Genomic DNA, 18,872 nt, shown 5'->3' with positions numbered 1-18,872 from the left:
ACTAAGAGTTGGCCACTGATTTGGCATGTGGCAATCATAGTTGACCTTCACAAGAGCTGTTAACACAGAATAGAAAGAAGACAAGCTTGAGTGGACAGAGTTCAAAATAGAATAAAAGGAAAGATATGGGATTATTAAGTACAAACATATTTTCAAGACATTTTGCTATAAAGGGGAAAAGTGGAATAGGGTGGAAGCTGGAAGGGAATGTGAGTTAGAGTTCAATCTCCCTGTGGGACACGGTGGAGGATATTTGTGTGTTTCTGGAAATAACCCAGTATAGAAAGAAAGATGCACAACTGTCATAGGGTATTCTTGAGTAGATGAGAAGGGATGAGGTCCTGAGCATCAATGAGGGATGGGCTTAGATCAACAGCACAGGAAGTTCATGCATAGTAATAAGAAGTTGGTAGATGCGCTCATGAGACTGGGTAAAGGTTCTGTTCTGATTGCTTCCAATTAATTATGCAGTGAAATGATGAGTAATGTCACCAGCTAAGAGCATTACTCACATTGCCCCAAAATAATTTCTATCCCCTCGTTTTAATACATCATCACAGAGAGCCTTGAGAGCATTAGAAACTAAACAGAAATTTTCATGAGGATGACCAAACAGTATCACATGAAGGTTGAACTGAGACTGAGCAGGCAGTGGGTGGAATTCATGAGGAGTAAGGATGGAGTATGCCAACAGGGAAGAGCAGGGCTGGTCGCTTATTAATCAACAATTTTGCTGAAGTCAGTTTAGCCCTTTTCATTAAAACCTCTCATTGTTTTTAAAAATGTGATAAATATTACTTAATTAAAAGAAAAATTTTAAAAAAGGCTATTCTTCTGAAAACTAAGTTTTTTTAATGTTAGCTATTACTCTGTGTAGAATGAAGAAAAGGTATAGTGTTGATTAGAAGGCATTTCATTTACTCTCGTACAAAGGCCTGGGCTTGTTTTCCTCTGTCATGTTATTGTTACTCATGTTAAGGTTTAGTAAGTGATAATTTGATTACACTTCTTCGATTCTCTGATGATCTATCTTCTCCCTTCCTAAACCCAGGTAAAAAAAATTTACCTGGATGAAAAAAGACTCTTGGCTGGGGACCATTCCATCGACCTTCTCTTGAGGGACTTTAAGAAAAACTATCACATGTATGTGTATCCTGTACACTGGCAGTTTAGTGAACTTGACCAACATCCTGTGGACAGGTAAAAACTCTTTACTTTCCTATGACTAGGTCATCTCCCTGATATAGTGTCTAATTTTCTTTACAAAGAGAATTCTAAACCATTTTAGGACATTTCTTGGGTTCAGTCTAAAACACTGAAATGCCAAACAAATGAGGTTAACTGTCTCTACAAAAAACTGCTTTGAAAATAACAGATTGGCCCTGGCCAGTTGGCTCAGTGGTAGAGTGTTGGCCCAGTGTGTGGAAGTCCTGGGTTTGATTTCTGGTCAGGGCACACAGGAAAAGTGACAATCTGTTTCTTCGCTCTTCCCTTTGCCCCTTCTCTCTCTCTTTCTCTTTCTCCCACTCTCTCTCTCTTCCCCTCTTGCAACTATGGCTTGATTGGAGAGAGTTGGGCCTGGGCGCTAAGGATAGCTCCATGGCCTCATCTCAGATGCTAAGAGGGCTCAGTTTCTGAGCAACAGAGCAACATCCCAGATGGGCAGAGAATTACCCCCTAGTGGGCTTGCTGGGTGGATCCCGGTTGGGGCGCATGCAGGAGTCTATCTCTGCCTCCCCTCCTCTCACAGAAAGAAAAAAGAAAGAAAGAAAAGAACAGATTAAGGCCCTGGATGGTTGGCTCAGTGATAGATCATCTGCCCAGCTGTGGAAGTCCTGGGTTTGATTCCCACTCAGGGCACACAGAAGAAGCAATTATCTGCTTCTCTACCCTTCCTTTATCTCTCTCTCTCTCTCTCTCTCTCTCTCTCTCTCTCTCTCTCTCTCTCTTTCTATCTCTTCTCCTCCTGCAGCCATGGCTTGACTGGTTCAAGCACATCAGGTTGAGCACTGAGGATGGCTCTGTGGAGCCTCCATCTCAGGTGCTAAAAATAGCTTGGCTGCAAGTGCCCCAATGGGCAGAACAGTGGCCCCAGAGGGAGGTTGCCAGGTGGATCCAGTTGAGGTATATGCGGGAGTTTGTCTATCTCTCCTCCTCTTACTTGGAAAAGAAAAGAAGAAAGAAAAAAAACAGATTATGGCCACACCCTAGTTCACAGGTTAGGGTCCAGCCCACCACAGAGGTTCTTCTCTTTCTCAGTCTAGATCCTGAAGTCCCAAGGCAATCTGATTGGCCCAATTTGGGTCAAGTGCCTATCTCTGGAACAGTCAGATTGTACAAACATGATGGCTGAGGGGCACCCCTATAAATGTAGGGTGGAGGGAAGATAGTTACCAGTGAAGAAGAAAAACTTGTGAATTAATACCCTCAAAGCTATCAATCTGACCCATAAATAGTTTATTTCATTTGCAGCTCTTCATGATTGTACTATTTATTGGGCATACCCAGCAACCTTGTAGAAAAAAAATTGCCCTTGATAATTCTAAGAGTTAACTTTCACACACAGGTTACTCAGTTAATAGGCTGCCATGTATTTTATTGCAGAGTCTTGACATATTCTGAACTTGCTCCTTTGCGAGCATCTCTGGTGCCCATGGAACACTGCATAACTCGCTTCTTCAATGAATGTGATCCCAACAAGGATAAGCACATCACCCTGAAGGAGTGGGGTCACTGCTTTGGAATTAAAGAAGGTAAATCCATCATCATTCTCTAGACAAACCCTAAACCCTGTAGTCCTTATAGAGAGATCCTGCTGTGTGTTCAAATTGAAACCTAGACACAGCAAGGTGGCAGCGTCCCAGGGAGGACTCCTTCAGAGTAAGTGCTGTCATGGCAAGGTTGTTTTCTACTCTCTTTATGATTCTCTGTTTTCAAAGAGTAGCTAGTGTGAATATTTAGGAGGTACCTGTATTGAGGTCTCATCCATTGGTTAAGCCTCAGAAAATGATGTGAATCCAGAGTTGTGCCTACTTTCAGAGGGCTTCTTTTTTTTTTAATAATTTTATTTTTTTAATGGGGTGACATCAATAAATCAGGATACATATATTCAAAGATAACATGTCCAGGTTATCTTGTCGTTCAATTATGTTGCATACCCATCACCCAAAGTCAGATTGTCCTCTGTCACCTTCTATCTAGTTTTTCAGAGGGCTCCTTTAACCTGGGTATTGGGCCAAACTTTTAAAAATTGTATGTGAAGAGTAAAACAGCCCGCCCAATTCTGCCAAAGGGAGATATCAGAAGACTCAGAATTTATTACCAACACACTGAAGATTGGGTCTTACATCACAAAAGTGATCCATTACTTCATCTTCAGTAACAAATAAAATAAAAGAGCTTCTTTCTTTATTCCCACAGTGGGGTAATTTAAATTTAGACATTTGTTTTGCTAGGTTATGTCTTAATCTACTTCCCTTTCCTTTCCTAAGTTAGAGTTGACTTTTATGAGCAAGCATGTTTTGAATAATCAAAATTTGAAAGATACTTTAAAAAATAAGCAAGCAAAACTGCTTGCAAAATGTAAATGAATAGTGATCAAATCTCTAAAGGAAGATTTTACACATATATTCACAACATCCATGTAGGATGACATGCAACCAAGCAGTAAAGAAAAGGTCAGAATTTCCCAAAAAGAGGTAACTTGTGTGAATTTCACTTTAAGAATATTCTTTATGCATCTGTATAATGCCTTGTAATCAGAGAGAAAGAGCTGAGAGCATGATTTAGTTATTATTGATAAATAGGCAAGCAGAAAAGATTAGTTCTTTTTCTCTACAATAGTATTATGTGAAATAAGCACAACTGTAATGAGCAAAGAACATATATTTTTGTAAGCAACTAGTTCTGTGCAGTTATTGTCTATTGCTGTGTAACAAATTACCCTGAAGTTTAGAAGCTTAAAGTCTCTCTCACAGTTTCCTAAAATCAGAAATCCAGGGATAGTTTCCCCAGTGGTTCTGGCTGAGGATCTGCTCTAAGCTTCCTCAGGTGGCTATTGTCAGGACGCTCCAGTTCCTCACCACGTGGTCTTCCCCATAGGACTGCTCACAGTGTGGCAAATGGTTTCCTCCAAAGTGAATTATCAAAGAGAGAGAGTGACTACAAGACTGAAGCTCTAATGTCTTGTATAGCCTAATCTCAGAAGTGACATATCATTACTTCTGCCATATTAGGTTGGTCACATAGACCAACCCCGCTACAATGTGGGAGGAGTTACAGGAGGAGGGGGTTGTTGAGGGCCATCTAGAAGTCTGGCTACCACATAGGGTTTATACCGTTAGCACTGATAGAAAAATTAGCAAACTATTAAGACCCAGATTCATACAAATAATGCCAATTTCCTTCCTAACACCTATTTTTCTATATACTTATAAATTCAAATATGTTTGTAAAAATGGTTAAAACTGGCTTTTCCGATTCCCATGTTAAAAGGCACCCAAGTACATCTTCCCTGCCCTCCCTTCTTCACCATTTTGAAGGGAGAATAAATTAGTTGCGGCAGTACATATTATGTAATCCCTTTAATCTGGCGCTTGATTTTAAAGGAGGAATCAAAAGGTGAATCTGAACTGAGACCATTTATCTAAAGAAACCAGTCAGGCTTCCCTGTTCCTTTGAAACGTGGGGCAGTTCTGCAACGCGGAGGCTCGCTCAGGCTCCGTGCTGGGCGTTGTCGGGAGGAGCAGGAATTGCTTCTAGTTCAGTGACTCGCAGAGCTGCTAATGGTCTTGTTTGCTCACTGTGGTTTGGCTGTGATTATGTTATTTTGAAGAAGGAAAAAATGATCACATAACAAACCAATAAAACAAATACGAAACATCCACTCAGAGGAAGTAAACAAGTTAGTTTTGGGATGCAGATAGGGAAAGCAAAACGTATATATACTATATATATATCTCTATTTGTAGGTCTACCCTTCCTTCCCTGGGCTGAGAAATCAAAAAAGGGGCAAGGTAATTTTAGCTAGGGTGTTTCTGAATTCTAATTGCCTTTGATTCGAACTAAATGTGCTCAAATATTCCAGCTCTGTTGTTAACTAGCTCTGTGAATTATGGCATGTCGCTCATGCCCAGCAGGTCTCATTGTCACTTTGTGTACAAAAAGGGATTCAATTAAGAGATGGAGGAGTCTTACTTATTTTCTGCCCAGGACATAACATACTGTAGTCATTGATATATATCCACGCTAATCTGTAGGAAAGTCTTCCAGATGAGACTAATAAACGAGTCACATCCTGCAGGTTCTACTAAGCCGGTTAAAGACATTATCCTAGGAGCACGAATGATCATCAAAATGTTTTAAGCAGGGGAGTGATTTCATTAAATTTGTATTTAAGAAAGCTTCTTTTGGTTACATTGTGAAGAAGCCAAAGAACACTAGAGAGGTTGTAAATTCAGGTAAGAATTGATGAGAACTTGAACTAGGGCAGTTATATTAGGGGAAAAAAAATAAACATATTCAAGATATCTATTAAAAATATGAATGTATTCAAGATATATTCAAGAATATAAACTTGTTCAAATATGTGCAAAGTATTAAGTAAATTTATAACTAATGAGACCATTATTCCAATTTTATAAATGAAGCAAGTGATCAAAAAAATACATACCAAATCTCATAATCTTTCCAACTCTTGGAGTGAGAGGAAGATATTTATCATTATATTGGGCAGGAAAGCTACCTGGTGCACCCAGACAGGGTAGTAGTTTAGCATGCTTCATATTAATCTGCTTTAAGTTACTGAGTGAAGGTGGGTTATACTGGTAAAGGGTGGTCATATAGCCCCCAGAGCATTTTGCCTTTTTCCGTAGATGCAGCAACAAATTCTTTTCCAATTGATTGAACTGGCACTATACCTCTAGTTATTTTCACAATGTTTCAACGATTCTTATAGATTGCTATACTTGGCACTACTTGACTGGGTCTCCCCTCTGCCTCCTCTATCAATAGTTCTCCACCCTACATCAGAACTACCTGCAGAGCTTTCTAAATATATACATGTCATTGGCCCACCCCTGGGGACTCTGATTCAGGAAACCAGGGGTGAGACCTGAAGTTTTGTGTTGTTTTTTTTAAAGCTTCACTTAGGTGATGTTGATGCCCTACCAGGACTGAGAACATTCTTACTGCCTTCTTAATAACTGCTCCAATCCTTCAACTCTAACATTATTTGTTGATAATACTTCTCAGGGTACTTTCTAAAATGTGATTTTCTTTTCATTTTTTACAGAAGACATAGATGAAAATCTCCTGTTTTAACTTAAGATCTGAAAGAATTTAAACTTTCCAGCAACCTCCTCTGTTCTGACTACATCTGAAACATGCAGCCGTGATCATTGTAGATTTCATTTAGCAAAAAATTTGCATGTCTAAGAAGACAATGAGGGTAATTACTTAATAACTGTATATGTACCCAGCATTTAACATTAACTTTGGAGATAAAAAATTTTAAAGTAGGTCAGTATATACAAAATACTGTATGCTGTTTATAAATAGTAGTTTAACTTAATCACTCTGCATACATTTATGAGATACGTTCATTTTGTCTATAATATCAAGAAAATGGAAAAATGTTCTTTTGTTGTGAATGTGTATTATCTTCAATGTTTAATAGCCTAATAAAAATCCATAAAATCCTAATGCTTATTCAAATTTATTTCTAGTCATTTCTTTAACAATTGTATGGGAAAGACCAACCCAGGAATAACACTTCATATCAAATTATAATTGTGCTTCCTGGACCCTACTACTTAAAAAAAAAGTTTGAGTGTGGTTGAGAGAGACATTTCCTATGGGAAACAAATTATTCAATTGGTAAATAGTAGTTGCTCATGAATGTCTTTTGTCATAATGTAAGTTTAAACAAAAAAATTGAATTCAAGTGCTCTTTACCAAATTCTATTAAAAGTGTGATGGCTATGCCCTGCCTGATACAACTAATTTTAGCTTCTATGCAGGTATTCATGTGTGTTGGAAGTCCTCAAAATAAAGTAATATAAAGAGAACACAGAAAGTAGAGGTTCCTGAATTGTCTTGATGCCCAATATGGTCAGAGATAAATATTACTACTGTAAATTGCAAACAAGAACATTTATCATAAGAGAAAAGGCGTTCTTATTTGAGCTCTTTCTTGATAACTATAATACAGTAAAACCTAAATTGCAAAAATATTTAAAAAAACCATAATAGAGTTTTCCAAGGTCTACAAGACCCTGTCACCCACTTTATTCTACTTAAAATATTTGAGAGAAAATAAAATGGTTTTTAAATATGTTTTTCTAGGCCCTGGCCGATTGGCTCAGTGGTAGAGCGTCGGCCTGGCGTGCAGGAGTCCCAGGTTCGATTCCCGGCAAGGGCACACAGGAGAGGCACCCATTTGCTTCTCCACCCCTCCCCCTCTCCTTCCTCTCTGTCTCTCTCTTCCCCTCCCGCAGCGAGGCTCCATTGGAGCAAAGATGGCCCGGGCGCTGGGGATGGCTCTGTGGCCTCTGCTTCAGGCGCTAGAATGGCTCTGGATGCAACAGAGCGACGCCCCAGAGGGGCAAAGCATTGCCCTCTGGTGGGCATGCCGGGTGGATCCCGGTCGGGCACATGCGGGAGTCTGTCTTACTGCCTCCCTGTTTCCAGCTTCGAAAAAATGAAAATAAATAAATAAATAAATAAATAAATAAATAAATATGTTTTTCTACATGGAATAAGACATCAATACAATTATCTTCAATTATTTCTTCAAATAATCAAAAATTGTTGTTGTTAAGATCCTTACCTGTAAAAATCATTGAGAGAATGTACCCCAAAGAATTTTATCTGAAGGATACTATGGCAGAGTTTATTTATCAGAATATTCTTTGATTAAATTCAAAATTGCATTTATCTCTTTTCTTAGCTCAGTGAGTCACTGTTTTTTTTTTGGGGTTTTTTTTGGTTTTTTTTTTTTTTTTTAAGATTTTATTTATTCATTATAGAGAGGGGACAGAGAAAGAGAGAGAGAGAGAGAGAGAGAGAAGGGGGAGGAGCAGGAAGCATCAACTCCCATATGTGCCTTGACCAGGCAAGCCCAGGGTTTTGAACCGGCAACCTCAGCATTTCCAGGTTGACGCTTTATCCACTGCACCACCACAGGTCAGGCGAGTCACTGTTTTTAACTAAACCACATCACACCATGTGATGTCTAAATAAGTAAATTTAATTTGATTAATCAAAATCTGATTATTTATAATTTTTTCCAAGTAGGGAAATAATTTCTGAAATTATTCCAAAATTGAGAATGTTTTTATCTGTAACTCCAAAGAGATCTCATAAGAGGTTTTAACAACTTACAAACCAAGTTTCTAATTATGAATTTGCTGGGAACAGTGAATTGTATTTAGAGGTATTAATTAGACCTAAATTCCCATTTTAACTGTTTTATGTTTTAAAGTAGTGAAAAGTAATTTCAATGTTTAAGACACTAGCTAAATATCCTGACCAGGTGTTGGCACAGTGGATAGAGCGTTGGGCTGGGATGCGGAGGACCCAGGTTCAAAACCCCGAGGTCACCAGCTTGAGCACAGGCTCATCTGGTTTGAGCAAGGCTCACCAGCTTGAGCCCAATGTCACTGGCTTGAGCAAGGGGTCATTCAGTCTGCTGTAGCCTCCTGGTCAAGGTACATATGAGAAAGCAATCAATGAACAACTAAGGTGCTGCAACGAAGAATTGATGCTTCTCATCTCTCTCCCTTCCTGTTTGTCCCTATCTGTCCCTCTCTCTCAGTCTCTCTCTGTCCCTGTCACACACACACAAAAAAAGACACTAACCTAATATTTACTGAAAATGTTTTACTTGAAAATAAGTTGGATTTTAAAATGAAAACTATTATTTAATAATAGAACATTTTAGAGGCGTACATTTTTCTATTCATTAAGGTTCCCATGTGTATCACTGCCCTAAATGACATATTACAGGAGCACTTTAATATTCTTGGTGGTCACAGTTTTTAATTGTGGGTTGTGGTACATTACTCTAATTCCAACTAAAGGTATGAAATTATTTTCTCAGTAATCAGTCTTTAATCCTATCTCTGTGTAATTCAGACACTTTATAAGTTGGAATTTCTAGTTTGGAAACAACTATTCAGTTTTTAGCTTTTAATTTAGTGACTCATGTTGCCCATAACCATAAAGGCATTAGTAACACAGTTTAAATACTAGACGGGAATAGAGATTCTAGGAGATCCCAGTGCTCCTTGAATTCTTGCTCCGAGGGCCATTTGAAGCAAAGGTAATTTTAAAAAGATATACTGTATCATTTGGGTGGATTCTATTGCACAGGGTAAAAGAATGTAATATATTCTTGTGGTGGATAATTTAATGTTCTAGTAGTTCCAGTTAACAAAGGAAAAAAATTCCAGGGTTTGAATCTAAAGAAGAAAAATACAAAGGAAAGATGCAAAAAGAGGGAAAGAGGTAAGTTGTCTAAATTCAGACTAAATAAAATAGCACAAAGGTAAATCAGATTTCAGTTTCAAGTACATATAAAATAGTTGTAATTATTTTTATTTTATTTATTGATTTTAGAGGAAATGAGAGAAACACTGATTTTTCATTTCACTTATTTATACATTCATTGGTTGATTCTTCTGTGTGCCCTGACTAAAGATAAAATCCACAACCTCTGCGTACTGGGATAACACTCTAACCAACTGAGCTACCCAGCCAGAGCTGGGACAAGTCTTAGTAAGAATATGATGAAGTTGATTTCTCTTCCAAAATTCAATTCCAAAGTTCAATGATTTAATTGGTAACTCACAAGTTAAGATAATTTGAATTTAATGTGATTGAGGACTATAAAAACTTTTGCTTTCAGAAACAGCTGGTCAATCAAGACCACATCGATTTGCTTTATGGAATCTACTCATATTGTGTTTATTGTCTACCAACTCATTATGCCTTACAGGATTTTTCCCATATAATTTCCTTCTTGAGAAATTATAATTGTCAGTAACAGCATCCATATAATTTGCTTCTTGAGAAATTATAACTGTCAGTAACGGGGGTAGAAGCTCAAGGTAGATTTATTTGTATATTACATAAGAAATCTCATTTGAGCCAGTAGTGGTACATCCCCAATACTAAGCATGATATGACACTGGTGTTTTAAGATCCATGCATACTGATCACAAATTCAAATAACTTCAGGGGCCAAAAAGGTATCGGTTAAACTATGAGATTATGAGGAAGACTAGGAAGTGTGTGCAGTGTTATGAACCAGAGACCGCATGTCTTATCTAAAGTCATTCAAAGCGTTTCAAAGCACTTGTCTTGGCTTACAAAGTCTGAATCTAGAGGCAGAATCTAGCTTGACTATGATTTCAACACCTGTAACTAGACAGTCTATTTACAATGGGAATAGGACTTAGATAGAAAAAATTGAAAATGATCTCCTAACCCTTCCTTCCATTCCAGACTCTTCCTTCAGAATGAGAGTTCTCATCCTGGCGGGCCTGTTGAGCACTGCTGCTGCTCTGCCCATCCCTGTGAATACTCCCTGTCAGTGGTCCACTGCATTTCCATTCTAGAGACAGTATTTCTGGGAAGACAGCATTCCTATGTTTTTACTTCACCAGACCCAGAAATGTACCAATTATCCTCAGCTCAAGGATCTTCCCAGTACAAATCTCAGCTGCATGTGCCATTTGCCAAGTGCGTCACCTTGAGCCAGGACTAACTCTGGCTTCCCTGACTATAAAATGAGTTAGAAGAACTACCTTAGAGCAGGGGTCCCCAAACTACGGCCCGCGGGCCACATGCGGCCCCCTGAGGCCATTTATCCGGCCCCCGCCGCACTTCCGGAAGGGGCACCTCTTTCATTGGTGGTCAGTGAGAGAGCACAGTATGCATCCTGTGTGCTGTATGTGGTGGCGCCACAAAGCGCAGCGATGCAGGACGCACGCGTCAGGGCTCCAGAAGCGCGTCATATCACTTGTTACGGCTAGCATTGACAAATGTGGAACCAGACACTGACCATCTCATTAGCCAAAAGCAGGTCCATAGTTCCCATTGAAATACTGGTCAGTTTGTTGATTTAAATTTACCTGTTCTTTATTTTAAATATTGTATTTGTTCCTGTTTTGTTTTTTTACTTTAAAATAAGATATGTGCGGTGTGCTTAGGGATTTGTTCATAGTTTTTTTATAGTCCGGCCCTCCAACGGTCTGAGGGACAGTGAACTGGCCCCCTGTGTAAAAAGTTTGGGGACCCCTGACCTTAGAGCCTTGCAAGAATAATAAAAATCTATCTTAGGCACTGAAGAGTCCTACCTGGAACAAGGGAAACTCTCAAATAAAATTAGCAGTATAGAACAAATATTCTGCAGTGACCTACGTTTTAATTACAAAGTTTGAATTGAGTTTTTTTTTTTTACAAATACCTTACCCCAAACCATCTCATGTTGACAGTGGTCATGCTTTCTATATCTATACAAATGAGATCTATGAATCTAATCTGTGTTTATTATATAGTCTTCTGAATATATAAGACACTCTCTTCCCTGCACCTTTTTTTTTTGTAACAAAGGAGCTTTCAAAGAAGTAAGGGAGCTTTCAAAATTTGTGTTTAGGTATACAAAATTTAAATATACATTTCCATACTCCCTTTACTTTAAACTTTTATATACTTATTTATTTATTTATTTATGACAGAGACCAAGAAAGAGGGAGACAGAGAGAAGGACAGATAGGGACAGATAGACAGGAAGAGATATAAATGAGAAGCATCATTTTTTTGTTGCAGCTGTTTAGTCTCCTTAGTTGTTCGTTGATTGCTTTCTCATATGTGCCTTGACCAGGGGGCTACAGCAGAACAAGTGACCCCTTGATTAAGCCAGAGACCATGGGGTCATGTCTATGATCCCACACTCAAGCCAGTGACCCCACGCTCAAGCTGATAAGCCCGCGTTCAAGCCAGCAACCTCAGGGGGTTTCAAACCTAAGGTCCTCTGTGTCCCAGTCCTACGCTCTATCCACTGTGCCAATGCCTGGTCAAGCTTCACTTTGAACTTCTAAATGCTGAGAAATAAATTAAGAACATGGTTGATTCAAAGATAAAGAGACATGCAATATATACTTAATCAGAAGAAATGTGAATAAAAACAATATTTGGAAATAAGGTTAAAGGCAAAAAGATCATGTTCTGAACACTGGGAAAAATTAATTCAACTTTTCCTTATTAGATACTATACTCATCTGTGTTTTATTTCAGAGGTAAAACTACTGCTCAGTGGTGTGGCTTGTTACCTATTCTCATTTAGAATAAAATTTTTGTAATGAGTGATGTATTGCCATATTTTGCTTCACCTTTTGTTACTGTTTTACAAGCTTGAGCAATCTGGAGGCAGTTCCAGTGGTCAGGTAAACTTTTAATTGTATTTTCAAATGTCATGTTCAGCATTTTAAAAGTATACACTTGTCTGCAATCATTGACATTATTTTTTTTAAACAGAGATTTAACTTTTACCCACAAGGAATACCATTTTTCCCTCAGTTCCCATTTCTCCCACCTCCACAGCTGCCCCCAGTAAGTATGGGTTTGGGAAATCTCAAACTGTGAAAAGTATTTATTAGTTAGATGATGATTATAAAAATTTCCAAATTGTAATAGAGAAACATGAACCTTTCTGAGGTCGCCAGGCATCAGCGACTCACACTCCCCTCGCTGCCTAACTGGTGCAGGGTGACAGGGGCTAGCAAAGTCCCCCTCGGACCTTCAGAGACTTCTTCCAGGGCTTCTCTCCACCTGCCATCAAGGAGGTGTTTATCTTGAACTTCTTTAACTATGATGAGGCTAATTACTCTTCAGGAAGGGACTAAGTCTTTCTATAATACCCTATTTCTTTTTCTAAATCAACTTGTTGCTTTCTTTTTACTATAAAGTTTTTTTCCAGCCCTGTTTTTCTCATAGGTCAAGCAATATAATTAGTTTGCTCTTCTTATTGGATCGTCACCCATCTTCCTAATATCTAGATTCTTATAACACTTTTTAATAAAGGCCAAAACAATGCTAAATCCATACTTGAATTGCCTTTATTCTGTATGTAATACTTTTGTTGGTACAGACAGCATTCATCCGGTTAATATTTACTAAATGTCTACATTATAATAGGGTCTATAGGGAGGGCTGTAAGAACAAAAAGTATGCACTAAGCTCACAGTCTGATGGGCAAGATTCATAAACGAAAAATCTAACTTGATAAGTGCTGCTAGTTGCAAATACAAAGGCTGTGGGTCACAGACTTCATTCACAGAGAAGACAGGATCCGAGCCAGGTCATGAAGGATGAGAAGTGGGTGGGGCACTTCAGGCAGAGGGAACTGCAACTGCTTGGGACAGACCTAGGAACGTGGCAATGTGGGGGATGGATGACCAGCAGTACCTTGAGGCTGCAGCACAGGTTGGAAAGATTACATTAGGGCAGTATTTAAGCAATGATAGTTTGGAAATGTTCACACACATTTTAAAATAGCACCTTGCTTAACTTTTTATCAGCTAAGTATTTTTAAAGTATAAACAGAATTTTACATTTTATTTTTATATCTAACTGTAACAAAGACCTTCCCTTTGCTTGTACTGTACTTGATTTCAAACGGTTTTATTTTCTCAACTTTAAGCGGGCTTTTAGAAATATGTCACCGAAGTTACAGTCCTCAATGGCACATTCTTTCTTCTTAATATTTTCACATGTCCTCACTGAATCTTAGCCACTAAATTTCTAGCGACTTCCATTTTAACTAGTTGCTAATTATTTTGGTTCGAGTCAAATCTAGGCTTATTGTTTCCCTTTTTGGGGGCTAACATTCAGTAAGATTTGTTTTAAATTAGTGTAAAATCCTGCAGTCTTGTTTTATAATTAGAATATGTATGTTAACACTTATTTATAAAATTATGTGAATCTATGTGGCAAAAAAAAAAATCACTCGTATTTGAAATGGAAACATTTCCTTCTACCAAGAGGCAGAATAGTATTAAATATCAGGCAAAGTATGACCTCTAGAAAAACAGATTTGCAATTATCAACACATAGAATGGATTCTTGGCTTTAGGTTTGACTAATTGAGTAAAATAAGCATAACTCTTGAAAGAAAAAAATACTTAAAATCCACTAACATCTAACTTCCACCAACTATAAAGTGGGCTCCCTGAAAGCACATACTTGCTCAATAAATACTGGATGGATGGATGGATGGATGGATGCACGGACAGGCCCGACAGATGAGCAAAAGGACAGATGGATGGATAGATGAGCAAATGGATAAATAAATAAGAAAAAAGCCAAAACAAAAATGTTCACATTTTATTTTATTCACAATTCATTTTTCTTTTCTTTTCTTTTTTTTTTTTGTATATTCCAATTCCTTTTCCTTTTCCATATAATCCAAATCAGGTAATTACACTTAAAGTTCCTTTTTAAAAAGTATTTAAATGAATACAAAACTTTAAAAAGTCTTGGAAAATTTAATCAGAGTAATTTGATACCAAGAATTAATGGTTAGCATTCCCTTTGAGGATCATTAGTTACTGATATTTTCTCTGATTTGAGTCCTTTAATGTACAAATCTCATCTACCCTTGAAAATCGAACTACATAGAGGGAACCCAGGAGACCAGGAGAAAAATCACTTGAAGTCAACCTGGGGATACAAGCTCTGCCATTTAGTACTTTGGAGTAATATCAAACTTCTTTGAGCCTTACCTTCTTCTAGAAGATAAAAGTGAAAATTATTGATTTATAGTCTAGTTTACCTCTTATATTTAATGCTTACATTTGCAATGGATGAGTGGGAAATGCATTCTTATTAAAATGGAACCTGTTCTAGAACCTTTGAACTAGATTTAAGGTTATAGTCATGGTATAAAAGAATTATTTAAAGTGTACTTTTGAAGGGATTTTATTGAACAAAGAATAATTACTTATGACAAGACTGACTCAGTCACAGGCCAAAAAATGTTATGTATATAATAGCAACTTTTTCTAAAATTATACGATATGATATTGAAGTTTTCTTTCATAAAGAGGTGACCATAGAATATAGCTTTTTCCAACCTGGTAAACATAAGTTTAATGATCTTTCCAAAAAGTCCCTGCTATGTCTGGAGTCCCCCCCCCCCCCAAAATAGGGAATTTGACTATGGGAGCTTAATTCAAATATTAATAAATATGAATCTTAATGACATAATTTTAGAAATGCTAAGTATTCTTTTAAAAGTATGTTTTCATTAATCAAGTTAATATAAAATGTATAACATAGAAACGATAAATAAAATGCTGAATTACACCTCAATTATTTGTTTCCTTCATTTTAGGTCCTGACACCTAGTGATCTTATAGCGGTAAATATATTCTAGCCTGCTAATCTGCAAAGTTTATAAAAATATGATATTACATTCAGCACTCTACATAAGATGAGCCAGTTCATTATGAAACTTACAATTGTTATTATTCCAATTCACTTGGAAACAAAATAAAAGACAGTTATTAAACTCAAAGACAAAAGCAATCTCAATGCCTACAAACAATTCCAGATTTAATTTATTCAATTCATCCAAACTATAAATCAGGGGTAGTCAACCTTTTTATACCTACCGCCCACTTTTGTATCTGTTAGTAGTAAAATTTTCTAACCGCCCACCGGTTCCACAGTAATGGTGATTTATAAAGTAGGGAAGTAACTTTACTTTATAAAATTTATAAAGCAGAGTTACAGCAAGTTAAAGCATATAATAATAATTACTTACCAAGTACTTTATGTCAGATTTTCGCTAAGTCTGGCAGAATAAATTTTTATAAAACAATTTACTATAGTTAAATCTATCCTTTTATTTATACTTTGGTTGCTCCGCTACTGCCCACCATGAAAGCTGGAATGCCCACTAGTGGGCGGTATGGACCAGGTTGACTACCACTGCTATAAATCAACAAAACAACCTATTCTACCAAGGATGAGGATGAACATATAAAGTCAAAATGTTTTAAAGTTACAGAGTAGATTGCTTTAGGAGAGATGAAATAGACTTATTTCTTCACTAACAAAGCATTACCATAGACATATAATACATTAAAGATTATCAAATCTAAATCCTAACATAATTTTTTACTAAATTGCACATCATTCAACTTTTTAAGGAAGACTTTTATTGATACAATAAGTCATTTAGAATCTTAGTTTACAAAAACACAGGAGAAACACTTGAATATCGAGTTACAAAAGATAACTTTAAAAAATTCTATTTTCCGGTGTAAAAAATACTTTTCACACTTAAACATTTTCTGAAATCAAGGCACATCTCACAACAGATACCTCCATTTCATTTAGGATCTCCTCTTTCTTTAAGATGCTGTAGTTAACTAAATGGTATACTTTACAGTTATTGTATTGTAGAATTAGGGGCATGCAGTGTTTTGTAAAAATGTCAGAAAGTTAGGCCTAAATCATTTCCAAGATTATTCAGTACAGACCATTTAAAGTCAACTATCTTGAAGAATATTGAAATATCCCAGAAATTTTAAGGTCAAACAGCTAGCTTCTGAGCCTAACTAAATAAGAACCTTGTGTCTTTCGAGTTCAAATAGCTAACTAAGTGCTCTTCCCACAATCTATTCTGTTGATGCATTATAATCCAACTCCAAACTGTAAATAAAAATTTTAGCATATTTCTAACTAAAATTGTTTTAGGAAAGTCAATAATTAATTATTGGTAATTATAAAATTAGCCAGTTTATCTTTACATCAAAACATGGCTAAAAGAACACTGGCCTGTGGTTGAAAAGCCTAAATTCTTATCTCATTACAATTAAATTATCTAAGTGACCTTGGGTAAGGTATGTATTTAGCTTCAATTTCCCTCCCGGTGAAAATATGGGCTCCTCATATATGTGTCTCATTCAAATTACCCAGATCTAAACACTTAACACCTTATTTATATTTTATTTTCTTGGACTTTTTTTTTTTTTTAAGATTTTATTTATTCATTTTAGAGAAGGGGGGGAGAGAGAAGGGGGAGGAGCAGGAAGCATCAACTCCTATATGTGCCTTGACTGGGCAAGCCCAGGGTTTCGAACTGGCAACCTCAGCATTCCAGGTCGACGCTTTATCCACTGCGCCACCACAGGTCAGGCTCTTGGACTTTTTTTTAAAAGTGCTGTAGGCCACAACCCATCCCGGAAAGAATCCTGACAGAATAATTTGTAGAACTGCCGTATCTTCATGGTCATAAGATTTGTTTTCTCCTAGTGGTAGTAGTTAAGCAGGGAGTAGGAAAAGAAATCTTAAGAGAACAAAAACCACCTCAGGTCAAGAACAAGTTGGAATAGTGTTTAAGCTGACTGCTCCACAAATAGATTTGTGTTCTTGGTAGAAAGGTTAATTCCTTGAGCAAGCTGCCAGTCTCATAGAACAGAAGGGCCACGTGAGAGCTACAAAGCAATACTTTCCCAGTGAAACCGGTTGTGTAAACAAACCCATAGAGCAAAGTATTCATAGTTGTCCTACAATGTTGGTTTAAGTATCATTCACAGAGAATTTGCATAATTTAAGAAAGCACTTGCATGGAAGTGTACAAAGGGAGTTTTTTAACCAGTCACATTAATTTTCTATCTTTTAGTTATAGTGAATACAGTTATAAGGCAGTTATAAGAAAATATTTCTGTGAATTAAGGAAATTTTTTTTTATTCATTTTTTTTTCTGTTTATTAGCATTTATTGACACCAACAGTATTAAGTGAAACAAGTCACTAAATGGCCTTATGTTAACCAAGATGTTAAAATGTCTCTGGCATTGCAGGTGACATTTATTTTTACTAATTTCTCCATTTTTTTATAATAGTTGACAGAATCAAAAGAATTTAAATCTAGATATAGCATATTCATTTTAAAATCTTGTATCATGCAAATAAAAAACTAAGCAGGAAAATGGAATTAGCTTTTCATTAAAAACAGATTTTCATATAGGAAATGTTTTAATTTATGTATATACTAATTTAAACATAAGTAAAAAAATAAATTCAAATCCATTAACAGCACTGATCTCTGACTTTTCTTCTTTCGCAGTTGATCACTTCTATTTTGAACCAACTCCTGGTAAGTCTGTATTAACTTTTAAGCTATTATAAACTATATATTTACTTAATGCACTGAAAATAATGTCTTAATAGTGTTTTTATTTTTAGGGCTTCCTTGGGGTAAGACTTCATTTCTATGATTATATAGAAAAATAAAAGTGACATTTAACCTCAGAAAAGGTAAGAATAATTCTTGGGAACTGTTGGGCAGATAAAATATATTATGCTCACTTTGTTAAAGATGGTGCTGCCCACGTGGAAGCCCATCGCCCAGGTGATAATATTAGTTGCTCTTTTCGCTTAGGATGGGAGTGATTATGTTAATATGTGTTGGGGGAGGGCTTTCGTGCCAAAAGGTTTTAAAAGCAAGAGAGATCACGTTCCAGGGAAAAGTGATAACGTTCTAGGAGGAGCCCATGCTAGAGTAGAGCAGAGAAAGAGGCCACATGGAGGAGAGGCAGCCAAGATGGCGGGGTGCTGAGGGAGAAGCCAGTTTGTGCAGAGTTTGTGCAGAGAGAAGGAGATGGGAAACAGAGGTGAATAAGGCTGGTGAGGTAGAAACCTTTGATTCTAGGAAACTCGGATAAGTTGGTGGCTTTGGGAGCCCTGAATGGAAAGGGAAGTGTTTTCCCACTGTGTGTATTACTTGCCCGCCTGGTGCAAGCTAGGATTAAAGATAATAGCCCACCAGTTCTTGGCTCCATTGTTTCATTACCGTCT

At 37.0% G+C, this 18,872-nt stretch overlaps 1 protein-coding gene across 1 annotated transcript in view; it reads left to right on the top strand.

Annotated features, from left to right (window-relative positions):
- Positions 1-6,702, top strand: part of SPARCL1 (SPARC like 1) — a 49,159-nt gene extending 42,457 nt beyond the window's left edge. Inside the window, exons 9-11 of the mRNA XM_066385198.1 lie at positions 1,052-1,200; positions 2,605-2,753; positions 6,293-6,702. Coding sequence (XP_066241295.1) covers positions 1,052-1,200; positions 2,605-2,753; positions 6,293-6,321 — 327 coding nt within the window. The 3' untranslated portion in view covers positions 6,322-6,702. The remainder of the gene's footprint in view (positions 1-1,051; positions 1,201-2,604; positions 2,754-6,292) is intronic.
- The last annotated feature ends 12,170 nt before the right edge of the window (positions 6,703-18,872 follow it).

The sequence above is a fragment of the Saccopteryx leptura genome, chromosome 5 (genome assembly GCF_036850995.1).
Source record: "Saccopteryx leptura isolate mSacLep1 chromosome 5, mSacLep1_pri_phased_curated, whole genome shotgun sequence".
Taxonomy (NCBI): domain Eukaryota; kingdom Metazoa; phylum Chordata; class Mammalia; order Chiroptera; family Emballonuridae; genus Saccopteryx; species Saccopteryx leptura.
Note: the sequence above shows the minus strand (reverse complement) of the source record. Positions and strands in the feature narration are given on the sequence as shown.